This window comes from Pinus tabuliformis, chromosome 8, assembly GCF_031772625.1.
Source record: "Pinus tabuliformis cultivar Carrire ecotype Pingquan chromosome 8, CPIR1, whole genome shotgun sequence".
Taxonomy (NCBI): domain Eukaryota; kingdom Viridiplantae; phylum Streptophyta; class Pinopsida; order Pinales; family Pinaceae; genus Pinus; species Pinus tabuliformis.
The window spans coordinates 745,617,923-745,643,799 of record NC_142294.1 but is presented as its reverse complement, the minus strand read 5'-3'; the positions used below and the strand labels follow the sequence as shown (position 1 = coordinate 745,643,799).

The 25,877-nt window shown below is 39.7% G+C and overlaps 1 protein-coding gene across 1 annotated transcript; it reads left to right on the top strand.

The window, feature by feature from the left end:
- Positions 1–1,399: 1,399 nt before the first annotated feature.
- On the top strand, positions 1,400–2,089 carry LOC149237738 (uncharacterized). The gene has a single exon (XM_089369375.1). It carries the CDS (start codon positions 1,400–1,402, stop codon positions 2,087–2,089), a length of 690 nt encoding a protein of 229 aa, XP_089225501.1.
- The last annotated feature ends 23,788 nt before the right edge of the window (positions 2,090–25,877 follow it).

The window sequence follows — 25,877 nt, the reverse complement described above, 5'->3', positions numbered from 1 at the left end:
AGCTACATAATATGGTTTGATAAAAAATCAATTTTTCCACTAAGTTGTTTATGCCCATAGTACCTGTAAGATTGGCCTCATTTTGATGGGATGGCTTTATTCTTTTTCTACTTAAAAATTGATATTGGTTTTTAGGTAATGGAAATTAGTTGCAAAGTCTAATGCATATCATGAAACTAATTTCTACATAAAACATAAGTGTTTTTTTTTATTGAAAACCTAACTATGTTAGAATTTTAATAAATAAATATTATTATTTTATAAATATAATAACATATATATTATCATATTATCCACATTTAAAAAAATGAAATTTCTTACCTTCATATGATTCTTGGTTGAGGACAGAGGTAGACCTGGTTCAGAACCTGTTGTAGAGTTTCCTTGAGTTGGTAAGGAATGAATGGGCCACTAGAGAAATTTAGAAGAATGGGAGAATAGTTCACAAAGGACATGAGATGGAGTGGAAGACTCTGCGGTTAATCGTTTGCAAGGTCTTCGGATAGGGTTTTTTGGGTACTGTAGGTTACAGCAGATAACCATGGAAGGTCACCGGTAACCTTGTTTGACGTCTCCTCCCATGCTTTGTAGTTTAACTTATCTCCTTTCTGCGCACCGTTAACCTGATTTCAACCTGTTGGGGATTTGGTGGGGTTTATTATTGTTTCGCGTTTTTACCCAGCTGTTTACCTGTCGACCGTCTGTTCTCCCTATCACTGGCTGTCCGTTTCCGGGTGTTGGTTTACTCTCCATTTCTCCAGCATTTTCGATGTGTCCTCTGTTTCAAGAAGCAGCTGTCATCATGGATGACCTTGATGCCATTGATTACTCTGAAGACCCACTAAAGGGGGTATCCATCTGGCATTCCACGTATTCCGCATTTGAACTTATGTATAGCTCTGGCCTTTTCGGAAGTCATCCTTCATACTCCTTTGTGGAACCATCAAGGTCTCAATATGTGGTCCTCCTGGATGACCCGTCTACTTGGCCATAGCTTTCTACCCCCCCTCATTCACCAGCTACCCTCGGTTTCATCTCTGACTGTCTAAATACTAACCCTGGTTTGGACCTCCATGTATCTGGAGTGTCAGCCCGACAGTTTATCCCCCCATCGGTGACCGTCAGATCTGCCGATTTTCCCCCTCAGGCCTCATCTACTCCACCTTCTAGCAGCTTTACCGTTTTTCTGCCTCTCACCGGTTCTATTCCTACCTCTGTTGGAAACCCTAACCCTTCCTCGTCTAGCTCTAACCCTCCCCCTGCGGTTTCTGGCCCTCTTCCGAGTCGGGTACAACACCTGCCACCTCTACAGGGGTCTAAGAAGAAGTACAAGTGTTACAAGTCCAAGGCGAATGATATCTTTCTCAGATTGGAAGAGGACATTCAGTGGGGAGAGACTATGGATTTCACTGACAGATTCTTGGTTGGGCACATCAAAGGACGAAATTACACGGTTGCCCGTTTGAAAACTTGGGAATCCGAGGTTTGGGGTCACCATCTGGTGGACATCCCTTTCGTGCAGAATTTTGTGAGGGGATGGTTCGCACTGAGATTTGCTCGTGCTGATCATACCAACTGGGTTTTCTCCTCCTACTGGCATTTTGAACATGCCCCGGTTCTCCTGAAGCACTGGATGCCTATTTTTGATCCAGAGACTGAGAAAATAGGTATCAGACCAGTATCGATTCGACTCCCCCGTATCCCTTTGCAATATTGGTTTGAGGACATCTTCAGGTGGATTGGTAATGCTATAGACTCCTACATGGAATATGATAAGTCCTATCAATACATTGGCATGACGGCATATGCTCGGATTCTTATCAGTCTTGAAACTCGGGGCGGCTTACAGGAGTACATCACTATACAGTGGAGGGACATGTCCCGCACGCCGATCATCAATTATGAAGGAATTCCATATCGTTGGTGTAGATGCCACAAAGTGGGGCACTTATTCAAGGATTGCCCCCTCTTGCATAAGATTAGGGGTACTGAACAGGGTTTGGAGACAGAGCAACCCAGAGGAAACCCTACACGGCATGATATAGATAATGAACTAGAGAAGATCGACAAGGATGCAAAGGACACCTAGGGAACACCTGATAAAGTGGGCATTGATAAGGGTCACTCTGTTACAAACCCTTCATCGCCTCCTCCTCCAGCATGTACCAGTCCAGCAAAGGAGAACATCTCGCTGATGAGTATGTTATCTACATCCTCCTCTCTCTCTTCTCCTGTATCTAGCATATTTGAAGCTCTTGCATCCCATTCATACAATAGTACATCTCCTCCTACTTTATCATTTTTGGTCTCCTCGATATTATTTAGATCTCAGGGATTTGCTCCTCCCTCCTCTCTTCACTGCTCCCTTCCCCTTCCCCCTCCCATCATTGCCCCCAGCATCCCATCTCTGTCATCATCCTCCCTTCCTTCTCTTTCCATCCCCTCCCCCTCTGTATCCCCTCGGTACTCTCTCCATTCCAGATCTAAGGATAGAGGACATGACACGATTGGTCTGGACCCTGAGATTACCCCTGCCTCCCATAAACCTTCCAAGGGTCGCCCATCTCATCTCATTAAAGCCAGACACATAGCGGGTGAAGAAGTTGCCCTCGGGCAACAAAAAACCATTGACAGTGCCCTTAGAGCTAGGAATGGCCCTTTGCCTCACCCTCCATGAAGTTCCTATCCTACAATTGCAAAGGGTTTGCTAACCCTCCTAAAAAACTAGCACTCAGAAGATTTCTCACTTCGACTCAGCTGAACATTATATTCTTACAAGAAACTCTTTGTTTGGTTGATTCTCTTATTTCTACTCTTAATTCTTGGCTATTGAATTGGACCTTCCACGCCCTGGACGCATCTAGGAGATGTGGGGGTACTGCTATTGGTCTATACAACAAGACTATGGAGCTTAGGAACATTTGGGGAGGTAGGGGTTTTATAGGCATGGATATATGTGCCCACTCATTAGAGTCTGAAGTTCGTATTATGAATGTATATGGTCCATGTGTGTATAGGGCAAACTTTTGGAGAACCCTTCTAGACTCAGAATTCCTACAGGAAAACAACATCATTCTTGGAGGGGATTTAAATTTTTCGTTGGGGTACAGTGAATCTTGTGGACACTTGACCCAAGTAGACAGCCTTACAGACACTATCTCTACCTTACTAGAGGAGCATCAGTGGGTAGACATTCCATCTGCCAAGATTCAGTATACTTGGAAAAACAATCGCAGTGGAGACCACAACCTTGCAAGGATACTTGACAGATTTCTCATCAAAGAAGATTTCTTAAGCTCTCATCCTCATAGTCAACAGTGGGTTGGTATTGGAGGCATTTTTGATCATCAGCCAATATACTTGGAATTGACCAATACAAACCTGAGGATAAAAAGCCCCTTCAAATTCAATGCCTCTTGGCTCAAGGATCCTTCCTACATTCAAATGGTCTCTAATTACCGGCAAACCAACCCTATACTGGAGCACGAGGATCATACAGAAGGTTTTATCAGGAAATTGATAGAACTTAAGAGGATCTCCAAAATTTGGGCTCACCAGAAACGAAAGAATGATGATAACACCTTGAGGGAGGCAGAGTTGGCCATTGCCACACATGAGGATACTTCTAATGGCACTTTCCTATCACAAGACAGCAAAGATCATTATACCTCCCTCATCATGAAGCGTTCCCAAACACTGAAGAAAAGGGAGGAGAGCTAGAGACTCAGGAGCAAGGCAATCTGGCTCACTAAAGGAGATGACAATACCAAGTTCTTTCATAAATTTTCCAACGGAAGAAAATCAATTAATACTATTTGGGAACTTCGTAATGATTAGGGTCAATTGGTATCTTCACAGCAGGATCTGGCTAGATTAGCCATTGAGCACTTCAAAAGCATCTTCAAGGCGCCTAGAGCTGTGAATATTATGGAAATCATGCGGGTTGTTGAACATTTCCCCAGATTTGTACAACAGGTAGACATGGAGGACCTGATGATGGAAGTGACTAAGGAAGAGCTTGAGGCAACTATAAAATGGTTTAAAAAAGACAAGAGCCCTGGGCCGGATGGGTGGACCATTGAGTTCTACATAGATTTTTTTGATATCCTGGGGGACGATTTACTCAAGATTTTGGAGGATTGTAGAAGGAGTGGAAGAATATCCTGGCCATCAAATCCACCTTCATTGCCCTTATTCCAAAATCTGACAATCCTTCCTCTTTCAATGATTTCTGACCCATTTCCATTTGCAATTGTTTGTACAAGATTATTGCAAAGATCATAGCAAACCAACTGAAGCCTATCCTTTCTAGACACATATCCTCTGAGCAGTTTGCTTCCCTTCAGCACAGACAGATTCATGAGGCTATTGCCACAACTTAGGAACTTCTCCACACTATGCAGATGAAGAAGCAAAAAGTCATGCTTCTAAAGATGGAACTCTCAAAGGCCTTTGATAGAGCTAATTGGCTCTACATTAGATTATTACCGACTCACCTAGGCTTTCCTTATGCATATATTAAATGGATCATGAGCTGCATTAAAGATGTATCTTACAGTGCGCTATTAAATGGTGAAGCCACATCTTTCTTCCTCTCGGATAGGGGACTTAGGCAGGGATGTCTAGTCTCCCTCCTACTTTTCTTATTTATCATGGAAGGATTAAGCAAGGCCATCATATCTGCACGCAATAGAAATCAACTGGCTGGCATCAAGATCACTAAGAATTTTTATCTCACCCATCTATTATTTGTTGATGACATTCTCATTTTTTTAAAAGGAAGTATTGGAGATACCACGGTCCTCCAGAATATCTTCAATATTTTTCAACATGCAATGAGGATGACAATAAATGATAGTAAATCTACAATTACTACCTTTGGCTACTCACAACATGAGATTATATTTACCACACAGTGCTTCCCCTTTACCTCTTTGAATCTGGAAGACGGTCTTAAATATCTGGGCTTTAGGCTTAAGCCTCACGGATACAAGCTTGTGGACTAGACATGGCTTATTACAAAAGTGGAAAAGCACCTTTAGGTTTGGTACCATAAATATCTATCCCATGCAGGAAGATTAGTCCTTATTAAAGCTGTGATTGAAGCCACTCCTGTATTTTGGATGACCCTGGCTTGGATACCAAAAGGTATATTGAACAGATTACAAAGTATATGTTGCAGATTCTTATGGAAAGGTAATCAACCGAGTTGATTATTTGTCTGGGTCAAATGGGACACAATAGCAAAGCCTAAGAGATGGGGAGGATGGGGAATCAAAAGGCTTGATATTTTTTCCAAAGCTCTGGCGGCAAAGCTCGACTGGCATCTTATCACCACAAACAGTCTCTGGTCTCGAGTTGCACAAGTGAGATACATCTGGCCCATGAACCTGATGGACTGGTTCAGACAGCAGCACATAACAAGTAATAACATTTCCAATATATGGAAAGAGATTATAAATGCATTACCACTCCTACATGAAGGCATAATGTGGAGAATAAATGAGGGCAATGCGGTTTGTTTTGGCACAGACCCATGGGCTGGTTGTGGCAATGCACACAGACTACCGGTAGACTTGATAAGGCATTTACACAGCAGGGGTATCACACACATCAAACACATCGGTGACAGGAAAAATTCCTCCTTTCTACAGCAGGCATGGAAATCGGCTCTTGATCTGGACATCCCCATACAGTGGTGACTTGATTGGCAGGAATACACGGATTCTCTTACACAGGCACACATCCGACTATTTGAAGGATCGGACGAGATCATATGGGCCTTCGCCAAACAGGGAACATATTCTCCAAAAGAGGGTTATATTAGATTAATGGAACCATTCAAACCCCAAAACATAAACCCGACTTGGAGATTACTCTGGAAGCTTAAGGTGGACCCTCGTACCCGCTTACTAATGTGGAACATTTTGTTTGATAAGATCCCTACAGGGTCAAATCTGATGAAAAGATATTTTCATGGCCCTTTTTGGTGTCACCTGTGTCGCAATGATGAAGAGAGTACTGAACATCTCTTCCTAAATTGCCCCACCTCTAAGGAACATTGGAATTCCATCATTTCTCACTATCCAAGCTTAAAAAACTGGCATGGACACAACATTCTTGATGCTTGGAGTACATGGTGTCAAAACCAAAATGGAAAATCCAGAAACATGCCTCTCCTAGTTTGTTTGTCATTATGGATTGCTAGAAATCATTCTATTTTCAACCACAAAACTCCCCATTGGCCCACCATCTTGCTCCATACCATTGCGGATTATGATCTTCTTCCTGAGGAGGACTCCAATGCCCCTCCCCGCACCATTATACCAGAAATCATAGACAAATCAAAACCATGGGCATACTTTGATGGATCTGCACAGGAGGCAGGATGTGGTGGCGGAGCCATACTCTACCTAAATGATACACATTGTTTCATGATCCAAGTAAGTTTAGGCAAGGGAACTAGTAATTATGCTGAACTCTGTACTGCTAAACATCCCATTCATTTTGCATTGGAAAAGCATTGCAGACATCTACAGCTTTTTGGTGATTCCAAAATCATTTGTAATTGGTTAAATAATGCATCCTATTGTAATGCATTTTAATTGAGGCATATATTAGAAGAAGCACAAAGATTGATATCTTCTTTTGACTCCTTTGCTTGTCACCACATTTACAGGGAGCAAAATAGCAGATCACCTTTCCAAAGAGGTAGCACTTAGACAGGGCAATGACTGGTTGATCCAGGAGGAAATAGATGGAACCTTCTACCATCATTACCACAGACCTTTTGTGAAACTTAGAGAAAATGGGCTTTAAACCCTATAATATTTTCTGATAATCTTGTATATATCATGTTTGTATTTACATCTTTTTGGTTTATATTTATGACTTTGGATATATAGTCCAGATTTTGTTACTTAGTTTCTCTCTTTGTGAAGAGATAGCTTTCAATTTTGATCTTGTTCTCTCTATGCTAGAGAGCAGGCATAGACACAGTACAATAGATAACAGACTCCCTGTGTGGAGATACAACTGTTCCTTTTCTTTTTTCTGGTCAACAGTTTTTTGAAGATGACAGGCAACTCTACCTCCGTATGCATATGCCTTAGCATCTACAAAATGTAATTTCTCATATATCAATAGAAATTACGACTTTTTTCCATGGGAAAAAAAAATGATTCTTGGTTGACACTTCTTTAAAATGAGCTATAATGCTTGAATTATTATGATAGTGTTTTAGAGTTTTTTAATTTTACACCCAATAATTTTTCTTGACATATAACCTTAAAATCCACTTATTTAGTTAATGTAGTTGAATTATAATGGTGAAAAGAATCTCAATATTTCAATAAACCCCATTAGAACATTGGTGATCCATTATTCACATACGTTCCTTGTTGCTATTCAATTATTCATTCTTTCAAATGATCTGATGATTTACATACATTTTGATAATGCTTTATATTTGATATATCTAATGGTTTGATAGATTATTTAAATAACATGAACTTTGTTAGACATATTGAAAAATTACAGTTATTTTTTTACCATTAACAAATGAAAATCACATTCTTTTGGGTAATTTATATTTTAGGCTTTTGTTTTTTTGGAATAAGGCAATGATGATGTATAATGTTAATAATTTTTAATATTGATGATGCATAATGTTAATAATTCTTGCTTTGATATTTCTTTGAAATTTTATTAAAAGTTTAATGGAATATTCAGTAAGCAAATTATGGTCAATTTGCATCTAAATATGAGATTATGTTCATTGTACTATGTAGTAGTGATACATTACTTTTACAACAAAAGAAATTGAAAATACAAATCCTCAGTTTCACTTCTAAAATAGTTGAAGTTATAGAAACAACAAATATTCAAGTACACTGGAAGTTGTACAATTTAGATAAAACTTAAAAGAGAGTAGTTTATGTTTTATACAATAAGTAGTGGCTTTCAGGTTTGTAGTTTGTAAGGGGATAATTTGTTCACAGTCCAAGGAATATTGAACAATATAAAAATTGATGTTAAGTTTGAGCTATAGATTACATTGAAATTAAGTTTTATATGTAAATTTTATAGGTTTTTTTTTTCATTTGCTTTGTATGGTGTTTATAGATGAAGCATATTATAAGAGTTATAAGTAATGCTTTATGAAGGTGTCCACATTGGATTTTTTTGTTAATAATATTAATTATTCAATTATTAAAAATATTAATAACATTTAAATTACAATATTAACTTTAACAACATTTAGTTAATAATATTAATATTATTAATGACATTAACCTTATTATAATAAATCATATTAACATTAATATTGATAAATACTATTAACAACATTTAGTATTAACAATAATATTAATAAATTATAATTTATTAATAATAATATTAGTAATAACATTCAAAATAATTTGAAAATAAAAGTATTAATAACATTATTGATACAATATAGACTATATTTAGAAAAATAATATTTCTAATATTATTAATCATAATAAATTTTTGAAATTGTTAACCTAACAACATTAATATTATTAATAATATTTAAATTACAATATTAAATTTAACAACATTTAATTAATAATATTAATATTATTAATAACATCAACATTATTACGATGAAGTTGTTTCAGATGGGAGTCTGTCATAGTTGGAAGGATGGAGCTCTGCAGCCCTAGCCCTGCTTTCATCATGAACCCTGGTTAACCCTGAAGCTCAACCATTACGGTCAACCCGACAACCCTCAGCTCCGGTCCCTGCCTGCACCTGTCATTTTCCGCGGTTAATCATGGATGGAATGGACCTCGATGCTGTTGATTATTCTCCAGATCCGTTTTGTGACCAGGTAAGTTTTCAAAACCATGTACAGAAGTTGGTTATCTCTACCTTTGCCCAATCCTGTTCGCATCCGAAGTCGTTTGTCACCTTGCCTGGGTATGTCGACAACTCCTCCCATCTCGGATCCCTCTCCATAGATTCGCCCGGTCTGGACTACCCACCCCTGTCCCCCACTACCCTTAATCTTCTCGCCTCCTACTCATCCCTGCTTTTCGATCTCGCCCCTCCCTTTGACTTCTGCTATTAGCAAAACCCTAACCCTAACCCTATTCCTGAGACGTGTTCGAACTTTCCCTCAAAGCTAGCTGCAGATACCACAGGCACTGGTAGTGCACCTTTGGAATCAGAGACACCCTCTGGATGTTTCGTCACTCCGGTGGTTAGGGTACAATCTGAGGACCCATCCACAGAGACAAATACCCTAGTTGACCATCTGCAATCACATCCAACTGCTCCGCACACAGGGAAGAAGAAATCAAAGTGTATCAAGGTCTCCGGCAAAGACTACACCATCAAGTTCGGTGAAGGCCTCGCCATGGGTGATATAGCGGACAATGCCAGCAAGGTTTTGGTGGGCAGGGTTCGAGGCCGGACCTATACAACGGAGCGATTAGGGCTCTAGGTAAAGGAGATTTGGGGTCAGACGTTCCAACAATTGCCAATGGTACAAACCCTGGCTCGCGGCTGGTTTGTCCTCTGTTTTGCAAATGAAGAATACACAAACTTAGCCCTCACTCGGTTCTGGCATATAGAAATGGCACTGGTGTTACTCAAGCGTTGGAGCCCTCTTTTTGATCCTGAGAGAGAGAAAATCGGAGCAGGGCTGCTCTGGGTGAGGTTACCAGGGCTACCCTTGCAGTACTAGTCAGAGGAGGTCTTCATAAAAATTGGGAACACCCTAGGCACCTATCTGGACTACGACAAAACCATTGTGCAATCCAAAAATCACTCTTTAGCTCGCATTTTGGTTCATCTGGACACCAGGGAAGGACTGGAGGAAAGGATCACGCTACAGTGGAGGAATTTTACCAGAGTTCAGATCCTAGATTATGAGGGTGTGCCATTTCGTTGTTGCAAATGCCACAAGGTTGGACATATTTTCAAAGAATTTCCTTTGGTAAATAAAACACAGGAGGCACCAACAGTACATGGTCTGGAAAATGAACAAGGAACCTCGGTGCATCACAGGAAGACCACAGAGCCAGCTCCAGACACATCTTGCATGGCGACACCATCCAAGCCTGTGAATCAAGCAGTGAGTACATCCACTAGTCCCCCATCCCCACCACTGACTCGTGCATGAGCAGAAGCGGAAGCAACTCGATTAGTGGGTACTCCTCTTCCCCTATCTCCATCTCTTTCTAATGTTAATTTATCAACTGGTCTGCATAAATCTGCATTACAATCTCATAACATCTCCACCTCGACATCCATCTTTTGCATCCCTCCTCCCCACCATCTGGTTGATTCCACGACCCCCCCTCCATTCATCCTGTGACTCACCCTTCGCCCCCCTCATCCCCCGTGGAACCCTCGTTCCCCTACAATCTCAGATCGAGAACTCCATCTGGGATCTCCCTCCCCCCTTCGGGCCTGGGTCTCGCCCCATCCAATTCCTTGACCAGGCCATCCCGCGGTCGCAAATCATACCTCTCCCATGCTATCCTCTATGTAGGGGCTGAAGTCCTCTCGGGTTGACAATCATCTATCGATCGGGTCCTTAGAGCAAAGACAACCCCTGCATTGGTTCCCCCATGAAATGCCTCTCTCTCAACTACAGGGGAATGGCTAGCTCCCCCAAAAAGCTAGCCCTTCACAGACTATTTTCCATGGAGCCGATTGACATTATTCTTCTTCAAGAAACCCTAGGGGAAGCTCTGCTTGTCTCTAATTTGCTATAGTCCATCTACCCTGGATGGATTTTCACTGCTATTGATGCCATGGGACATTCTGGGGGGTTGGCTATTGGATACAACCCTCGCTCTATAAAACCCATTGCAACCTGGGGAGGAAAGGGTTTTTTGGGAATGGATCTCTATTCTGCTGAATTGGGTAAGGAGCTCAGGGTCTTAAATGTATATGGGCCTTGCCAAGGAAGAGAGGCCTTCTGGCAGCACCTCTCTAAACTATCTCTGACCTCGGTCGACAATCTCATATTAGGAGGGGATCTTAATTTCTCCATTGGATACAGTGAGTCGTGGGGCACAGCTACTCAGATTGACCCTCTCTTAGAAGTCATGGAATCTCTCCTCAACCAGGCATAGCTTATTGATGTGCCCATGATAAAGCCCCTGCCTACTTGGAGGAACAGAAGGATTAGGGAGGCAGCCTTAGCTAGGAGACTTGACAGGTTTGTCATAAAGGCCCAATTACTCCAGTTCTATCTCATTATAGGTAATGGGTTGGATCTGGGGGCATATCTGATCACTCCCCCATCTATTTGGAAATTACCGGACCTCCCATCAAACCTCGGGCTCCCTTCAAGTTTAATTTTGTATGGTTACAGGATCTGGGCTTCATTGAGATGGTTAAGACTCACTGGGCACAAAACTCATCCCCCCTGCATCACTCCAAGGCAGCGGGCTTCTATCAAAAGCTCCTTCATCTAAAAAAGCTCACCATTAAGTGGGCCAAAGAAAAAAACCTGAAGGATAATCAAACCCTCATTTCAGTGGAAGTTGACCTTGTGGGCGTCAATGATGAAAATGGTAGGGGTTATATCAGTCCTAAGGACAAAGCCCACTTGATTGACCTGGAGAACAAATGAGCAAAGATTCTAAAGGATCACGAGGAAACATGGAGACTAAAGAGTTGGGCCATCTGGCTCAAGGCAGGAGATGAAAACTCCATGTATTTTCAAATTTTCGCAAAAGGTAGGAAAGCTGCTAACATTATCTGGGAATTACCCACTCAGGATGGAGGCACTACCCACACTTTTCATCAACACTCACATCTGGGCATTGCACATTTTCAACACCTATTCAAAGAACCTCCTGGATGCAATCTGGCTGAGATCATTCGTGTTGCAGGGAATTTCCCTCAATTTGTAGATCAAGAATTTGTAGACGGGCTCTCTGGCCCTGTCACTATTGAAGAATTGGAGCAAACTCTCAAGTGGTTCCAAAAGGACAAGAGCCCTGGATCATATGGATGGCCTATTGAATTCTATCTAGCCTTATTTGACATCATTGGCAATGAGCTACTCAGTTTAGTAGAAGAAAGCAGGTTGTCAGGAAGAATGTATGAGGCTATAAACTCCACTTTCATGGCACTCTTCTTGAAATCGGACTCCCCGAATACTTTCAATGACTTTCGGCCTATATCCCTCTACAATACTCTATACAAAATCATAGCTAATAGGCTTCGCCCCATCCTATCTCAACACATCTCCCCTGAACAGTTTGCTTTCCTCCACAAGTGGTAGATCCATGAAGCCATCAGAACCACTCAGGAAGTCATCCATTCCATAGATTCAAAAGCCCTGAAATGCATCATCCTCAAGGTCGACCTGGCAAAAGCTTTTGATCGTGTATCATGGCTCTACATTAAGATGATCCTCATTCATTTAGGTTTCCCTATTGAATTCATAAACTGGATCATTTGCTGCATAAACTCTGTCTCCTATAGCATTCTAATCAATGGGTCAGCCACACCTTTCTTTCATGTTGAACGAGGATTAAGAAAGGGTTGTCCCCTGTCCCCCCTGCTATTCCTCTTAGTGATGGAGGGACTTAGTAGACTCATCACCACTACAAAGAGGGAAGGTCGACTATAGGGCCTCAAAATGACTGACCTTCTATACCTCACCCACCTGCTCTTTGTTGATGATGTCCTGATTTTCTTAAATGGAAGTATTAGGGACTCGGTCACTTTCCATGAGATCCTCAACCTCTTTGAATTAGTTACCGACATGTCTGTCAACCAGTCAAAATCTACTATAACCCAGTCTTGCATTACCCCTCTTGAAGCTCAAATGACCAATCTACATTTCAATACACTCCTCACAATCTCTCCGAAGGTTTGAAATATCTGGGGCTTCAGATAAAACCAAATTGCTACAGGATAGCAGACTGGATCTGGCTTGTAGTTAAGCTAGGAAAACAATTAAAAAGTTGGAACCATAGGCTGCTCTTCGGAGCAGGGCGGCTAGTCCTGATCAAATCAGTCCTGGAAGCCACCCGTGTATACTGAATGTTCCTTGCATGGATTCCTCAAGGAATTCTCAGCAGACTACAACAACTTTGCGGCCGATACCTTTGGAAGGGGCATAAGGAAGGTAAAATTTTTGCTTTGGTGTCTTGGAAATCCATTTCCCTACCCAAGAAGTGGGGAGGCTGGGGGATAAAGGAGTTGCCCACCTTTGCAAAAGCCCTAGCTGCTAAGATGAGCTGGACTCTCCTCACTGCAAACAATATTTGGACTACAATAACATTTCACAAGTACATTTGGCTACTACAGATCTTGGACTGGGCGAGACAACAAGACTGGCCTAGAGGAGGCATCTCTATTGTTTGGAAATCCATACTAAAAACAATGAATTTCATCAGAGGTGACTTGGCATGGCACATAAACAATGGACAGTCGATAAGAATTGGCATTGACCCGTGGATAGGAAGCGAAAACCTATATATTCTTCCTCCAGAGATCATACTCTTCCTAAATCATAGAGAGGTCAAGACATTAGCACATATTGTAGAACCTGACCCCTACATCTTCCTCAAAAAATAGTGGAGATCATCTCACGATTTGGATATCCTTGAGTAGTGGCAACAAGCATGGGATTTTTTCATAAGGGCTCTTCAGGAGGCTCATATCTACTCAATCAGAAACCTGATGCCCTTGTTTGGACCCCTACTGTGCATGGGATTTACAGCCCTAAGCTAGGATACCTACATCTTATGCAGGCTTGAAAACCTCTCGATCCGCAGAACTGGTGGCAGCAATTATGGAGGTTGAAAGCATCCCCACGAACCCGACTATTCATGTGGTCTATTCTGAACAACAAGACCCCCACAGGAGAGGTGCTCATGCATCGATTTGTCTACAACCCAAGCAGATGTGTGCTTTGAAAACAGGCATTTGAGTTTAATGATAATTCATTTCTACACTGTACACAAGTCTCCCAATTCTTGCAAGAAATCACCCAGCAGCTTGCTATCAAGAACACATGCCAGGGCCCTTCTATTATTCATGCCTAGAACTGCCGCATATCTACCCATCAAAAGCATAAAGAGCAATGGCTCCCCCTCATTCTCTACTGGTCTATCTGGCTTGGGTGAAATCGTTTCATTTTCAATAACTAGCTTATCAATTGGCATCTTCTCTTTTTACAAGCCCTGACTGCTTTCCATGATATCTCAGAGGACTTGCCACCTCACACTTGCTCTATATCAGGCCCCGAGAACATTAATAAGACTTTGCCATGGGCTTTTTTCGACGGAGTAGCACAACCTCATGGATGTGGGGGGGTATTCTGCCTATATATCTCTGAAACACATTCTTACAAAGTCAAACTGGGTTTGGGAGATGAATCTAATAATTATACTGAGCTCCTTACCCTTAGACACCTGCTGCATTTTTCCCTCGCACATAACTGCTTATCTGTTTAGATTTATGGAGATTCTCAAATCATCATAAACTGATTCAATGTTGTTAATCAATGTCATGCCATTACTCTACAAAACATTCTTATTGACATGCTAAATCTCAAATCATCTTTTAATTTGATATCTTGTTAACACATCCATAGGGAATACAATGAGGATGCTAACGGGCTTTCCAAGGAGGGCTCATTACTTCCTAGAGGCTTGTGGATAATTACAAAGCAGAAGGATGCAGAAGTCTATGAATACCACCATAGACCATACATAGATCAGGAATATCACAGGGTGGATCGGCCATAGACATTGTTGAATTAGCTGATGTTTTTTGTTATTTTCCTTGTATTTAAAGTGCATATATAGAACTAAACATGAATATTTATTTTTTGCTAATTGCATCACAGATAGTTTTTTGAAAATGACCGGCAAGGTCAAGTTTTGCGAATGCAAAATATGTATATAGCTCTGGCAGACAAAACCAGATAGCGCATATGCCTACAGGCATCTACTACATGTAATTTTTCTCATATAATGAAAGATTATGATTTTTCTCTTCGGAAAAAAACATTAAAATTATTACTCTAAATAATATTAACATTAATATTAATAAATAATATTAACAACATTTAGTATTAACAATAACATTGATAAATTTTAACATTAATATCATTAACATTAGTAACATTTTAATATTAAGTCTTACAATTATTTATTGATGTTAATTTTAATACTATTATTATTATGTATTAAAATTAATATTAATATCAATTAATATGAATACAAATATTAATATTATTTCCATTGTTATTAATATTTATAAATATTAATTTTAATGTTAATTATTAATATTAATAACATTAAATGATATTAATAGTCATCATTATTAATAAATGTATTAATAACATGATTGATACAATGTGAATTGTGTTTAGAAAATAAATATTAGTAATATTAGTAATCATAATAAATTTGGAAATTGTTAACATAATAACATTAATATTATTGCTTGATTTTAGACTTTTTTTATATGTAGTGATTTTGATAAATTCTTTCGGATGAATCACATCATGAGTTTTTGAAAACTCATGATGTGATTAATCCGAAAGAATTTATCAAAATTAATATTATTAATAACATTTAAGTTACAATATTAAATTTAACAACATTTAATTAATAATATCAATATTATTAATGACATTAACATTATTACTCTAAATAATATTAACATTTAGTATTGACAATAATATTAATAAATTTTCATTTATTATTATTATTTTCATTTATTAATATTAATGTTAATTCATGCTCACGGGGCCTTGGTTCAAATGTAAAGGGTGTACTATTAAGGCATTCCATGCCATAGATCATGGGTTCCAATTCCCTTATGGGTGGTGACTTTCCAAAAAAATTATTATTTCTATTTAATATATTTAAATAATGTTTTAATATTATTTATTAATATTAATTAAGATGAATACCAATATTAATATTACTTTTAATATTATTAATATTTACAAATTTTAATTTTAATATTAAATATTAATATTAATGACATTAGTAATCATAAAAATTATAATACTAATACATCATTATTATTATTATTATTATTATTAAAATATAGTATTATTCCATTGAGTTTCTGATATCAATCCCTTGGGTTTATTATTGCCTTACGTTTATAATATCAATCATGGTCAACCATTGTAAATCATAGCCAACTGTGGTCAACCATGGTTGAATGTCACATTGTGAAAAGGATTGTCTCACCATGAAAATAAACCATGTTTATTTTAGTGTTTGTAATATTTATATTTGGGTTTAGCAATGTTGGGTTTTTAGTATTATTCCTTTGGTTTTATAATATTAGTCTCTTGGGTTCATAATCCCTAGGGGTTTTAGTATTAATCCCTTTGGTAATAATAATATAATATTATCATTATAATAATAATATAATATTATTATTATAATACTAATACAATATAATTGTTATTATTATTATTATATATTATATATTATTATTATTATAATATAATAATAATTATAATATATTATTATTCCATTGGGTTTATGATATCAATCCCTTGGGTTTATTATTGCCTTAGGTTTATAATATCAATCATGGTCAATCATTGTCAATCATAGCCAACCATGGTCAACCATGGTTGAATGTCGCATTGTGACAAGGATTGTCTCACCATGAAAATAAACCATGTTTATTTTAGTGTTTGTAATATTTATATTTGGGTTTAGCAATGTTGGGTTTATAATATTAGTCCCTTGGGTTTAATATTATTCCCTTAGGTTCATAATCCTTTGGGGTTTTAGTATTAATCCATTGGGTTTATTATTCCTTTGGGTTTATAATATCAAACCCTTTGGTTTATAATATCAATCATGGTTAACCATTGTGAATCATACGAAACCATGGTCAACCATGTTTGAATGTCGGTTTATGACAATTATTGTCTCACCATGAAAATAAACCATGTTTATTTTAGTGTTTGTAGTATTTATATTTGGGTTTAACAATGTTGGGTTTATAATATTAATCATTTGGGTTTAATATTATTCCCTTGGTGTTTCTGGGAAAACTAGTGTCTTTTCGATCGACTAACCCTCTAGGATTGGCAACTACCCTAGAAACAAACAGTTTAAAGCGATTTTCAATTTCCTTTATGTATGATAGATAAGAGAGAGGCAAAGGAACCAACCTGGATCTCCCACTTAACTCCTTGCTTGATCTCTCTCCCCCTTGACAGAGCTTGTGCCTCCTCTCCTACTTATCCCGCTTAGAGAATACTTGTGGAAACAAAGTAACAAAACAACATCAAAGCATCTTGATCTATTATATCATAAGCATTGTAGAATCAGAAATACAATGAACATACAATCGCATTCACAAATAATATCATTCACAAATACACAAATGTATGGAGGAAAACTCAAAGAAATTTATTAAATAAACGGGAGAATTACAACCCAGCTGTCAGATCCAACATCATCCTCCGAGCATCAAAGCCCTCTTCACCTCATGAAAAGCAAGATCACCGAACAATACAATGCTCTTTCTCAGATACAAACTATCGGCACTTCCTTACAAATTACAAAATTCCAGCCTCCAGATCTCTCAGATGAGGGATCCATTTATAGATGTATGCAAGGGTGTGAATCATCTTTGGGTTTTTGATTAGTGTCATTCCACTTGTTGTTTTTGGTTCCACTTGGAGATTTCTTGGATCTCTTACTCATCCCTGGGTGAATTTAGAGAGGCAAGTGTCATAGGAGAAGTTTCTAGAAGATTCCATGAGCATCCACTTAGCAAACTGTCTCGAACATTTGTCCATTCTCTCTCATCGTACCCCACAGAAGGCATCTTCAGTATGCACCACACCTAGCTAGTGTAGAAGTCAGTATGCATCGCACCCTGACAGTGGAGTTTTCAGTATGGTCCAGTTCTTGATGGTTTTTTAGGTGGAACTTTTGGGGAATGATGTAATCAGTTGACCATGATCTTTTAGGGTATGAAACAACACTTTTAGGGGTTGAAGAGATTTAGTTTATCAAGATATAAGATTGGGATTGAAGTGCCCAAATATGTCTATAACAGTTTCCCCCTAAAGCATGAAGTCGTAAATCTTGATGTCAGGTGAAATGCTTTAACATGAGGATCCGAGGTTTCAAAGCTAGAAGGTGGCCTATATAAGATACAATACAATACATCATCATAATATAATTTTCATGATCTAGCTGAGGTGGGCATTCCCATGCTCATCTTTATAAATTCATTTCATGTACATAGAATAGATAATCGTCTGCAGTTGTAGACTGGTGATTCTTCATATGTAGATTCATCCTCCCTGGCTTGGACGACCATCTGTGCAGCTTCTGTGTACATTTGATGTCTTTATATCCCTGAATATATCGCAGCCCGGATGGATGAAACTAGATCCGAGGTCTTCAAACTCATTCAATCTTCGCCTGATGTACAAATCGATCCATGTGAAAAGATTTTTTGAAGTCGAACATGGAAATACATCACCTGATTACCAGCCAATAATGTGAGTTGTTAATAGACGCGAGAGGAATCACCGATAATGATAATGACCCTCATGGTACTACATTATAATTCACACGGTGTGAATATATGATCCGATGTCGAACACCCCGCAAAATCTTTCGGTCGAAGGCTATTGATGTCAACCTGTCACAAGAAGTGAGAAACTTGCCATTAAGGCATGCAAGCTTCAAGGTACCGAAAGGGTTGTTTCTAAGTCAACTTCTTGGATAATGAGCTGATGTTGACAAGAAGTGACCCATCGTAGGAGGGCCTTAATGTATCCCACATCTATGACATGAAACAAAGCAAATGATTTTCTGGAGGTGAAAATGATTGACGACACAAGGTTCAGGAATGGTGGTCATGAAAAATGGAGGTTGAAGGTATTGCAGTGGATGAGGCATTAAGTGGATGGTGAGTTCTCAATTGAATGACTTCTCTTTAACATATCAGCGACACTGAGATGGTATGGAAGCGTTAAACCAAAAAATGGATGTTGTGAAAGACCAATGGTGAAATGATCTGTGAATGGAATAACCCAACTCGATTCAATCATGGTGATGGAGTGAAAGTGTCATGTTCAAGAGCGACCTGCTACCATAAAATTCTTCAAGTTTTCTTTCCTTTTTCCCCAATCAGTACTAGCCAGTACCTCTTTATTTTTGTCAAGCTTGAGGAGGATAACATATGCTTGTTCTATAATTTTCCCTTCCGACAAACCTATTGCTATGTTCTTAGTGAGTCTAGCGATAGTGAAACTCATTCTTGTCTAGGTGGACAAGTTTTTCACTATTGTTTTAATGAGTTTAACGACAAGGATAACTCGGTCCTTTTCATGTTTAGAGAGTTTGAAAAGGGATGAAAAGGAAACTCCAAAAGTTCTTTTTCATAGCATAATCCCTTAAGTCTGAAAAAGATTAAAATAATACAAAAGGGATGACTTTTTGATCACTTTATTGAGCCGAAAAGACAAGCGCTTGAACTTTTTCGTAAGATAATCCCTCAGGTCCGAAAAAGATTAAAATATACAGGAGGGATGGCATTTCCCATCACTTTAATGAGCTGGAAAGGCCAATTGCTCAACAATATCTTCATATTTAATGAGTTTGAAAAGGGTTTAAAGAGGACTCGTTTTTTAGGAATGGGTGGTGTCTAGGGTAGCAACTAGTTCCTGGTAAGTTTGGAACTTCTCAAAACATGGTGATGTGAAGAGGGTGGCTAATAGGACCACTCATCGTAGCTGTTCCTCAAAAAGCTAAACAATCAAGTGGAAGCATATGATCAGCCAAAAGAATGGAGGTGATGGCAGGAACACAACCAAGGCTCAAAAGGTTGATGTAATGGCAATCAGAAAGGTTATTAACTAAAGGTAGGTTCATTTTTTAACGAGCTTGAACTCTGGGGGAACATATGCTCTGTGTGGGTGCGGGTTCATTTTTTAACGAGCTTGAACCTTGTGAGGCAGGAAAGTGTTCCCTCTATGGATATAGGTAACCCCTCTAGCCCTAGAGTGGGTCTAGTCACAAACAAGGACAGATCAACAATAGCTTTCCTTAAACAGTCATAGTTGGAGGCCTACCTCAACCAGTGGTCGATGGAGTTCCGTTGCGCTGCTCCAGCTTTTGCTTCCTTCTCCTAATGGGTAATAAACCTGAAAAAATGCAAAGGAAATATGACAGAGCACATAACCGGAACAACAATGATATATTTACTCACAAAGTCAAGAAGTCATGAGCTATCAAGTACATTACATACAAGACATAGGAAAACATCACTGATTGCATTTATAATGAAATAAGAGTAAGCTTACAGCCAAAGTGTTGACGTCACAAGCCTTCTCGGAGGGATCCAGCCAGCATGTTCCTCAAGCATTCACTCTTTGAAGATGGATCTCCCAACATACAAGTCTCTCTCACTCACAAGTTTTACACAAGATTAAGGGCACTTCACAACCTTTCTCAAGCTATCATCAATCCCACACTTGTCACACTCACACCAGCTATCTAGCAAACTCACTAACACTAACAACACTGCTCCACTATCCAACTATCAGTAACCATTCCAAAAAATAGCAGCACATAGCAATGGTGAGAGTTTAAATAAGAGAAGGAGTCTCCATGAAAGGTGGAAGAGTGAGCTTATCTCCAAGGAAGGTAGCACAAATGACGGAACAACCATGCCAGAGAAAGGAGGGAGACATAAACTATGCCAACAACCAGGTCTGGAGTCATCTGGAAGGCCGAATGTTGGAACAAATTCGCGCAATATGGATCATCGCGGGTACATAACTGATCTTCTACGTTGACATCGGTATTGAATAACGTAGCTAGTCAGATCATCGCTGAAGATTACAAGCAACCTCGCGCTGGCACATAAAATCGGACCATCGCAATAATCAGGTGTACTTTCGCGATGGTAGTGCTTCTGGACTGTTTAAGAGCGCCCTTCGATGCATTTATTTAGCCAACAGATGCGATGAGGCAGATATCTTAGGAAAAGTGGGTCATTTGGCAACATCAGAGAGAATTTGTCTAACATGAGCATGAATGATTTTGGACACATGACACAGGAGGAAGACTGGGATGAAGACAGTGACAAATTACTGTGTAACAGATGCCCCCTAAAGTATGAAGCCCGAGAGAGAGGGAGGGGTGAAATGCTTTACGAAACTGACTGAGCTGGAACACCATCTTGGAAGAATCTGCACACAAGTACAACTGATATCTCTGATGATGAAGTACATGTAGTCAAGGCATGGGCATAGCCATCCAAAAGACATACGAAATAGGTTTGTGGTATGGACACATCCATCTAGCTAATGAGACCATGATGATGATAAAGGTATGGTTGCAGCCATGCATGAAGACTCAATTATGGTCGCAGCCATCCATCAATGAGTCATGTAATCATAAACTAATCCACGCAGCCCGAACATATGGAACCTGAGTTTGGGGTCTTGAACCCATTCTATCATAGTACAGATTCTAACATGTGAATAGATGTGTTGAGGTAGAGAATGATAGAAAGTCGCTTGATTACCGGTCAATGATGAAAACCGTTAACAAGTGTGAGAGAAACCACCAATGATGGCAATGGTTCTCAAGGTACTGTCTAGAACAATCCACGAAGTGTGAAAAAGGAGTTGAAGTCGAACACTTGTGGAATCACCTAATCGACAACCAATGATGAAAGTCAACCGTCAGGTGCGAAGAACTTGCCATTGTGGCATGCAATCTCTAAGGTACCAAAGGGGATCTCTAGATCAATCTCCTGGATAATGAGCTGATGTTGACAGGAGACGACCCATCGTAGGAGGGCCATAATGTTTCCCCCATCAACGACACAAGATAAGGAACAAGTGGCGGATGGAAAAACAGAGTATCAGAGGAGAAGGTGAGGGTGTGAACTGCAGAAGGATTATACTCTTGAACATGTCGGTGACACGACTTTGGAGGGTGGCAGCATTTAGATACCAAGGGATCAGAGGCTCAATGGAGACGGCATGAATCAGACGGAATGAGGCTAAATGACAACTCAAACCCGTGGAAGGCCAAATGACGATGTATGGATGTCCCAACTCGACAAGAAGCAAAAGTGTTGATGTTGAAGAGTGACTAACTTCCATAGACAATCAATGATAAACTTGTTGCTGAGTCCACCCTAGTAGTATTTTAACGAGCCCTAGGAAGGAGAAGCTCGAGTCTCGTCATGGTGACAAGTCCAATGTCATCAGGGTTTAACAAGTCTGACATAGGTAAAACTCGGAGTCTTTTTAATGTTTAGAGAGTTTGAAAAACACATGGAAAAGAAAACTCCAGGGGTCCTTTTTCATAAATTTGTGTCTCTCGAGCCCGAAAAAGTATAAAACGATACTCGAAAGAACCGCCCGATCATTATGATCGAGCAGTACTTTTCGTAATTAGTGACGTCGACCTGAAAAAGTAGAAAAGCGGTCAGAATCACACCATTTTTGAACCAATAATGAGCCTGAAACGACAAAGGCCCGACAATATTTTTCGTTTTTATATGGTCAAAAAAGAGCTTAAAGGTGACCGCCTCTTACTTCTTTTAATGAGTCAAGAGGAACAACTCGGCTAGCTTTTCATTTTTCAAGTCGGAAAAGAGCTTAAAGACGACTTTTTAGAATCAAGTGTTCACGAAGCTGACATAATCTCGCTACCTGTAGCTCTGCACAAAGCACGTCAAACATGAACCCATTCGATATAAAATGAACAATATAGAAACATAGTTAAAAACCATATTTTGACTATCCATGTGACAAAAAATGAGAAAAAACCCACATTTACAGAATATAATTTTTAAATTTCCAAAAATTACTATAAAAAGGGGTTAATCCAACCATTTTTACCATAGTTATTATTCATTTCATTGTGGATCATTTTGGAGCACCAAAGTTGGCGAGCTAAATTCGGCTTTGTTCGTCCATCATTCACCCTGAAACTTGTTCCAGGTAATTAGTCCTTGTCCCGTGCTTCAATTCCATACCTCTTTCATGCATTTTGAACGTTAAATGTGTTGGTTAAGGTGGGTTTTTGGACTGAGCTCCGTTGCTCGGTCATCGCGGGTATAGCCTTCAAGTCCACGGTGACCGAAAAATTGACACATAATGCACTCCGATCATCGCGGAAAAGTGGTGTATTTCCGCGATGACCGCGAAAAAATACAACTAGCAACCTTGCGATGAACGCGGACTTATTTTTTATGCAAATTACATGTTGAATTTGATAAACGAAGTGCTAATTTGATTTTTTTTCGTCATGCAGGTGATAATGGCATTTGTCTGGTAGGAACAGAAGCATGATGATAATGACATAGAAGCTTTAGCCGATGCGGGGTGCCAAAATGCATTACGAGCATGCGGATTGCTCAAATTCTTCCTAACTCTGCATCTCCAATCACAACCTGATTTGCTTGAGCTACTGATTCGGACTTGGAATCCCATAGATGGGAAATTCATCATTCGAGGCCGGGATATCAAGTTTGATGCTATAGACATATATTTTTTGACCAGGCTATCCCATCGAGGTGAGAGGCCCATTCGGGAGGGGTAGCGACCTGGGGGTGATTCCTTAGAGATGCTAATGGCTCAAGTGTGCCCACGGGCACGCAAGACGAGGAGTGGAAAGGTGGCAATCCCAATAATGGATGATGTAGTCCTTCATGCTATGCTTTTTATGGTGACATGGGCAGCGGGCTCCCAAGCCCAACATGAGGCTTCGAAGACCCATCTCCGGCTAGCTCTCGAATGTCTCAATCCAACCATGTTTAACTGGGCAGAAATGGTGACGGTGAACATCAAGAGGCAACTCATCAACTGCCATCGAGGAGAGACGAAGCAGTTTGGTTATGGATCCATCTTAGTCCCGCTCATGCTGGAGCAGATGCTGACACTGCAGTTACAAGACATGGATTTGGATTTTCCCAGACCACGTGAGACTAGGGCCACACGGTGGGCACATGTCATGCCTCGACGAGGTGGCGGATGACCAGTGGCATGGGGACATTGTTCCGAGAGTGGCTGGAGCACCAGACGATCTTCATGGAGGATTGGCCATATGTCGGCATGGACTTCAACGAAGATCCTAACATGCAGCTGCCTGCTGGAGAGCAGTGGGATGATGGTGGTAAGAAACTTGATCACATTTTTTGCATTATTATTTTTCTGAATTTTTTGAATTCTTCATGTATATGTCCTAATAACGAACGCTATGGTATGTAGATTTAGGAGTAGTGAGACCCGTCAGACTAGCTTTAGAGGCGTGGAGGGATGCGCAAGGCATTGCGGCGCTAGCCTTGGCTCCTCTAGCTGATGATACAGTGGAGACAGTGGCTCGAAACCTTGAGGGTCTAATAGCAGGGATTCCAAATTACATGATGATCGAAGAGGTCCCCATAGCGTTCTAGATCCACACAGTAGGAGTGGAACCCAGGGTGCACCCCCTGTTGAGCTGGGTAGCATGGGTGGTGGTGTGCTACAGAGAGCGCAATCCACCTCAGTAGTTCCCTAGGTTTTTATTTCCTGCTGGTGATTTTTGAGAGACATGTGTCTCAGATGTATGGATAACACAGACTCTATTTTGACATGTACACTTATTTTTTGAGCACCTTTGTGTGCCACACGATATATCTATATATATATATATATATATATATATATACATATATACATATATTCTATTATTTATTATTGTGTTTTACATGCTTCTTGCATGCTATTTTGATTGCATGTTACAGAAATGTCTATCTAATACATGATTAGCCAATGCATTAGTTAACGTGTTTAATTGTCTTGGAATATGCTGATATGTAATGAAATTAAAATTCCTCTTTAACAATTTAACACATAAATACAACCTTAAAATCCAATGGTCTCTGATGGAATATCACCCATTGAGCTTGTGGACGACAAGCCGAGAGTCCAGGTTCACAACCAATGTACGAATATAGAGATTAATTGCCTCGGCTAGTAACTCAATAACAACACTATATTCAGCAACATTGTTCATGGTACAACCTAGACAAACACCTTGAAGGTCTATCAACTCACCATGAGGACCGTAGATCACCCATGCCGCAGAAGACAAGTTGTGGGTACTGCGGCGGGCCCCATCAGCGAAACCAACGTAAGGTGCACCAAACATCTACACGAGAATCAAAAGACACAATAAATGGCAATTACGAGGTGTAGATCACGTATGGGTTCATTTTTACACAAGCTTGAACCATGGAGAACTCTGCTTGGATTCAGTTTCATGTTTTCACAAGCTTGAAACGAAAAACTATGCTTGTTATAAGTTCGCATGCCCCCTGACATAATGACACAAATCGAGGTACATGCCCCCCAAGCTTCATTGCATTCAACAAAGTAGATGGAATGAAGGTTCACTTGTGAGATCTGGGAAAGACTCAACTTGGATTTTACGAGATCTTAATCAAAGACTCGATTTGTAAAGGGAGGTGTTTCACTTTTTAATGAGGGTGACACAATAAAAGAACTATCCTCATAACCCTTGTTTCATTTTTTAACGAGGTTGACACAAGATCAAGAAATTTCCTCAAAACTCCTTGTTTCATTTTTTAACGAGGTTGACAGAAGATCAAAACTATCCTCGGGAATCCTTGTTTCATTTATTAACGAGCTTGACACAAGATCAGGAACTATGCTCGTGACACCCAGTTTCTTTAATGAGGTTGAGACAGGAACAAACTATCTTCAGGCACCTTGTTTCATTTTTTACCGAGGTCGACACAAGAAAAGAACTATCCTCGAGACACCTCATTTCATTTTTTAACGAGGTTGGAACAAGATCAAAACTAGCCCCGAAATGGGCTTTACTTGAAAAGTATTATGC

Coding starts and splice junctions, on each gene's coding strand:
- LOC149237738 (XM_089369375.1), top strand. CDS start 1,400: ATGGATTTCACTGACAGATTCTTGGTTGGGCACATCAAAGGACGAAAT.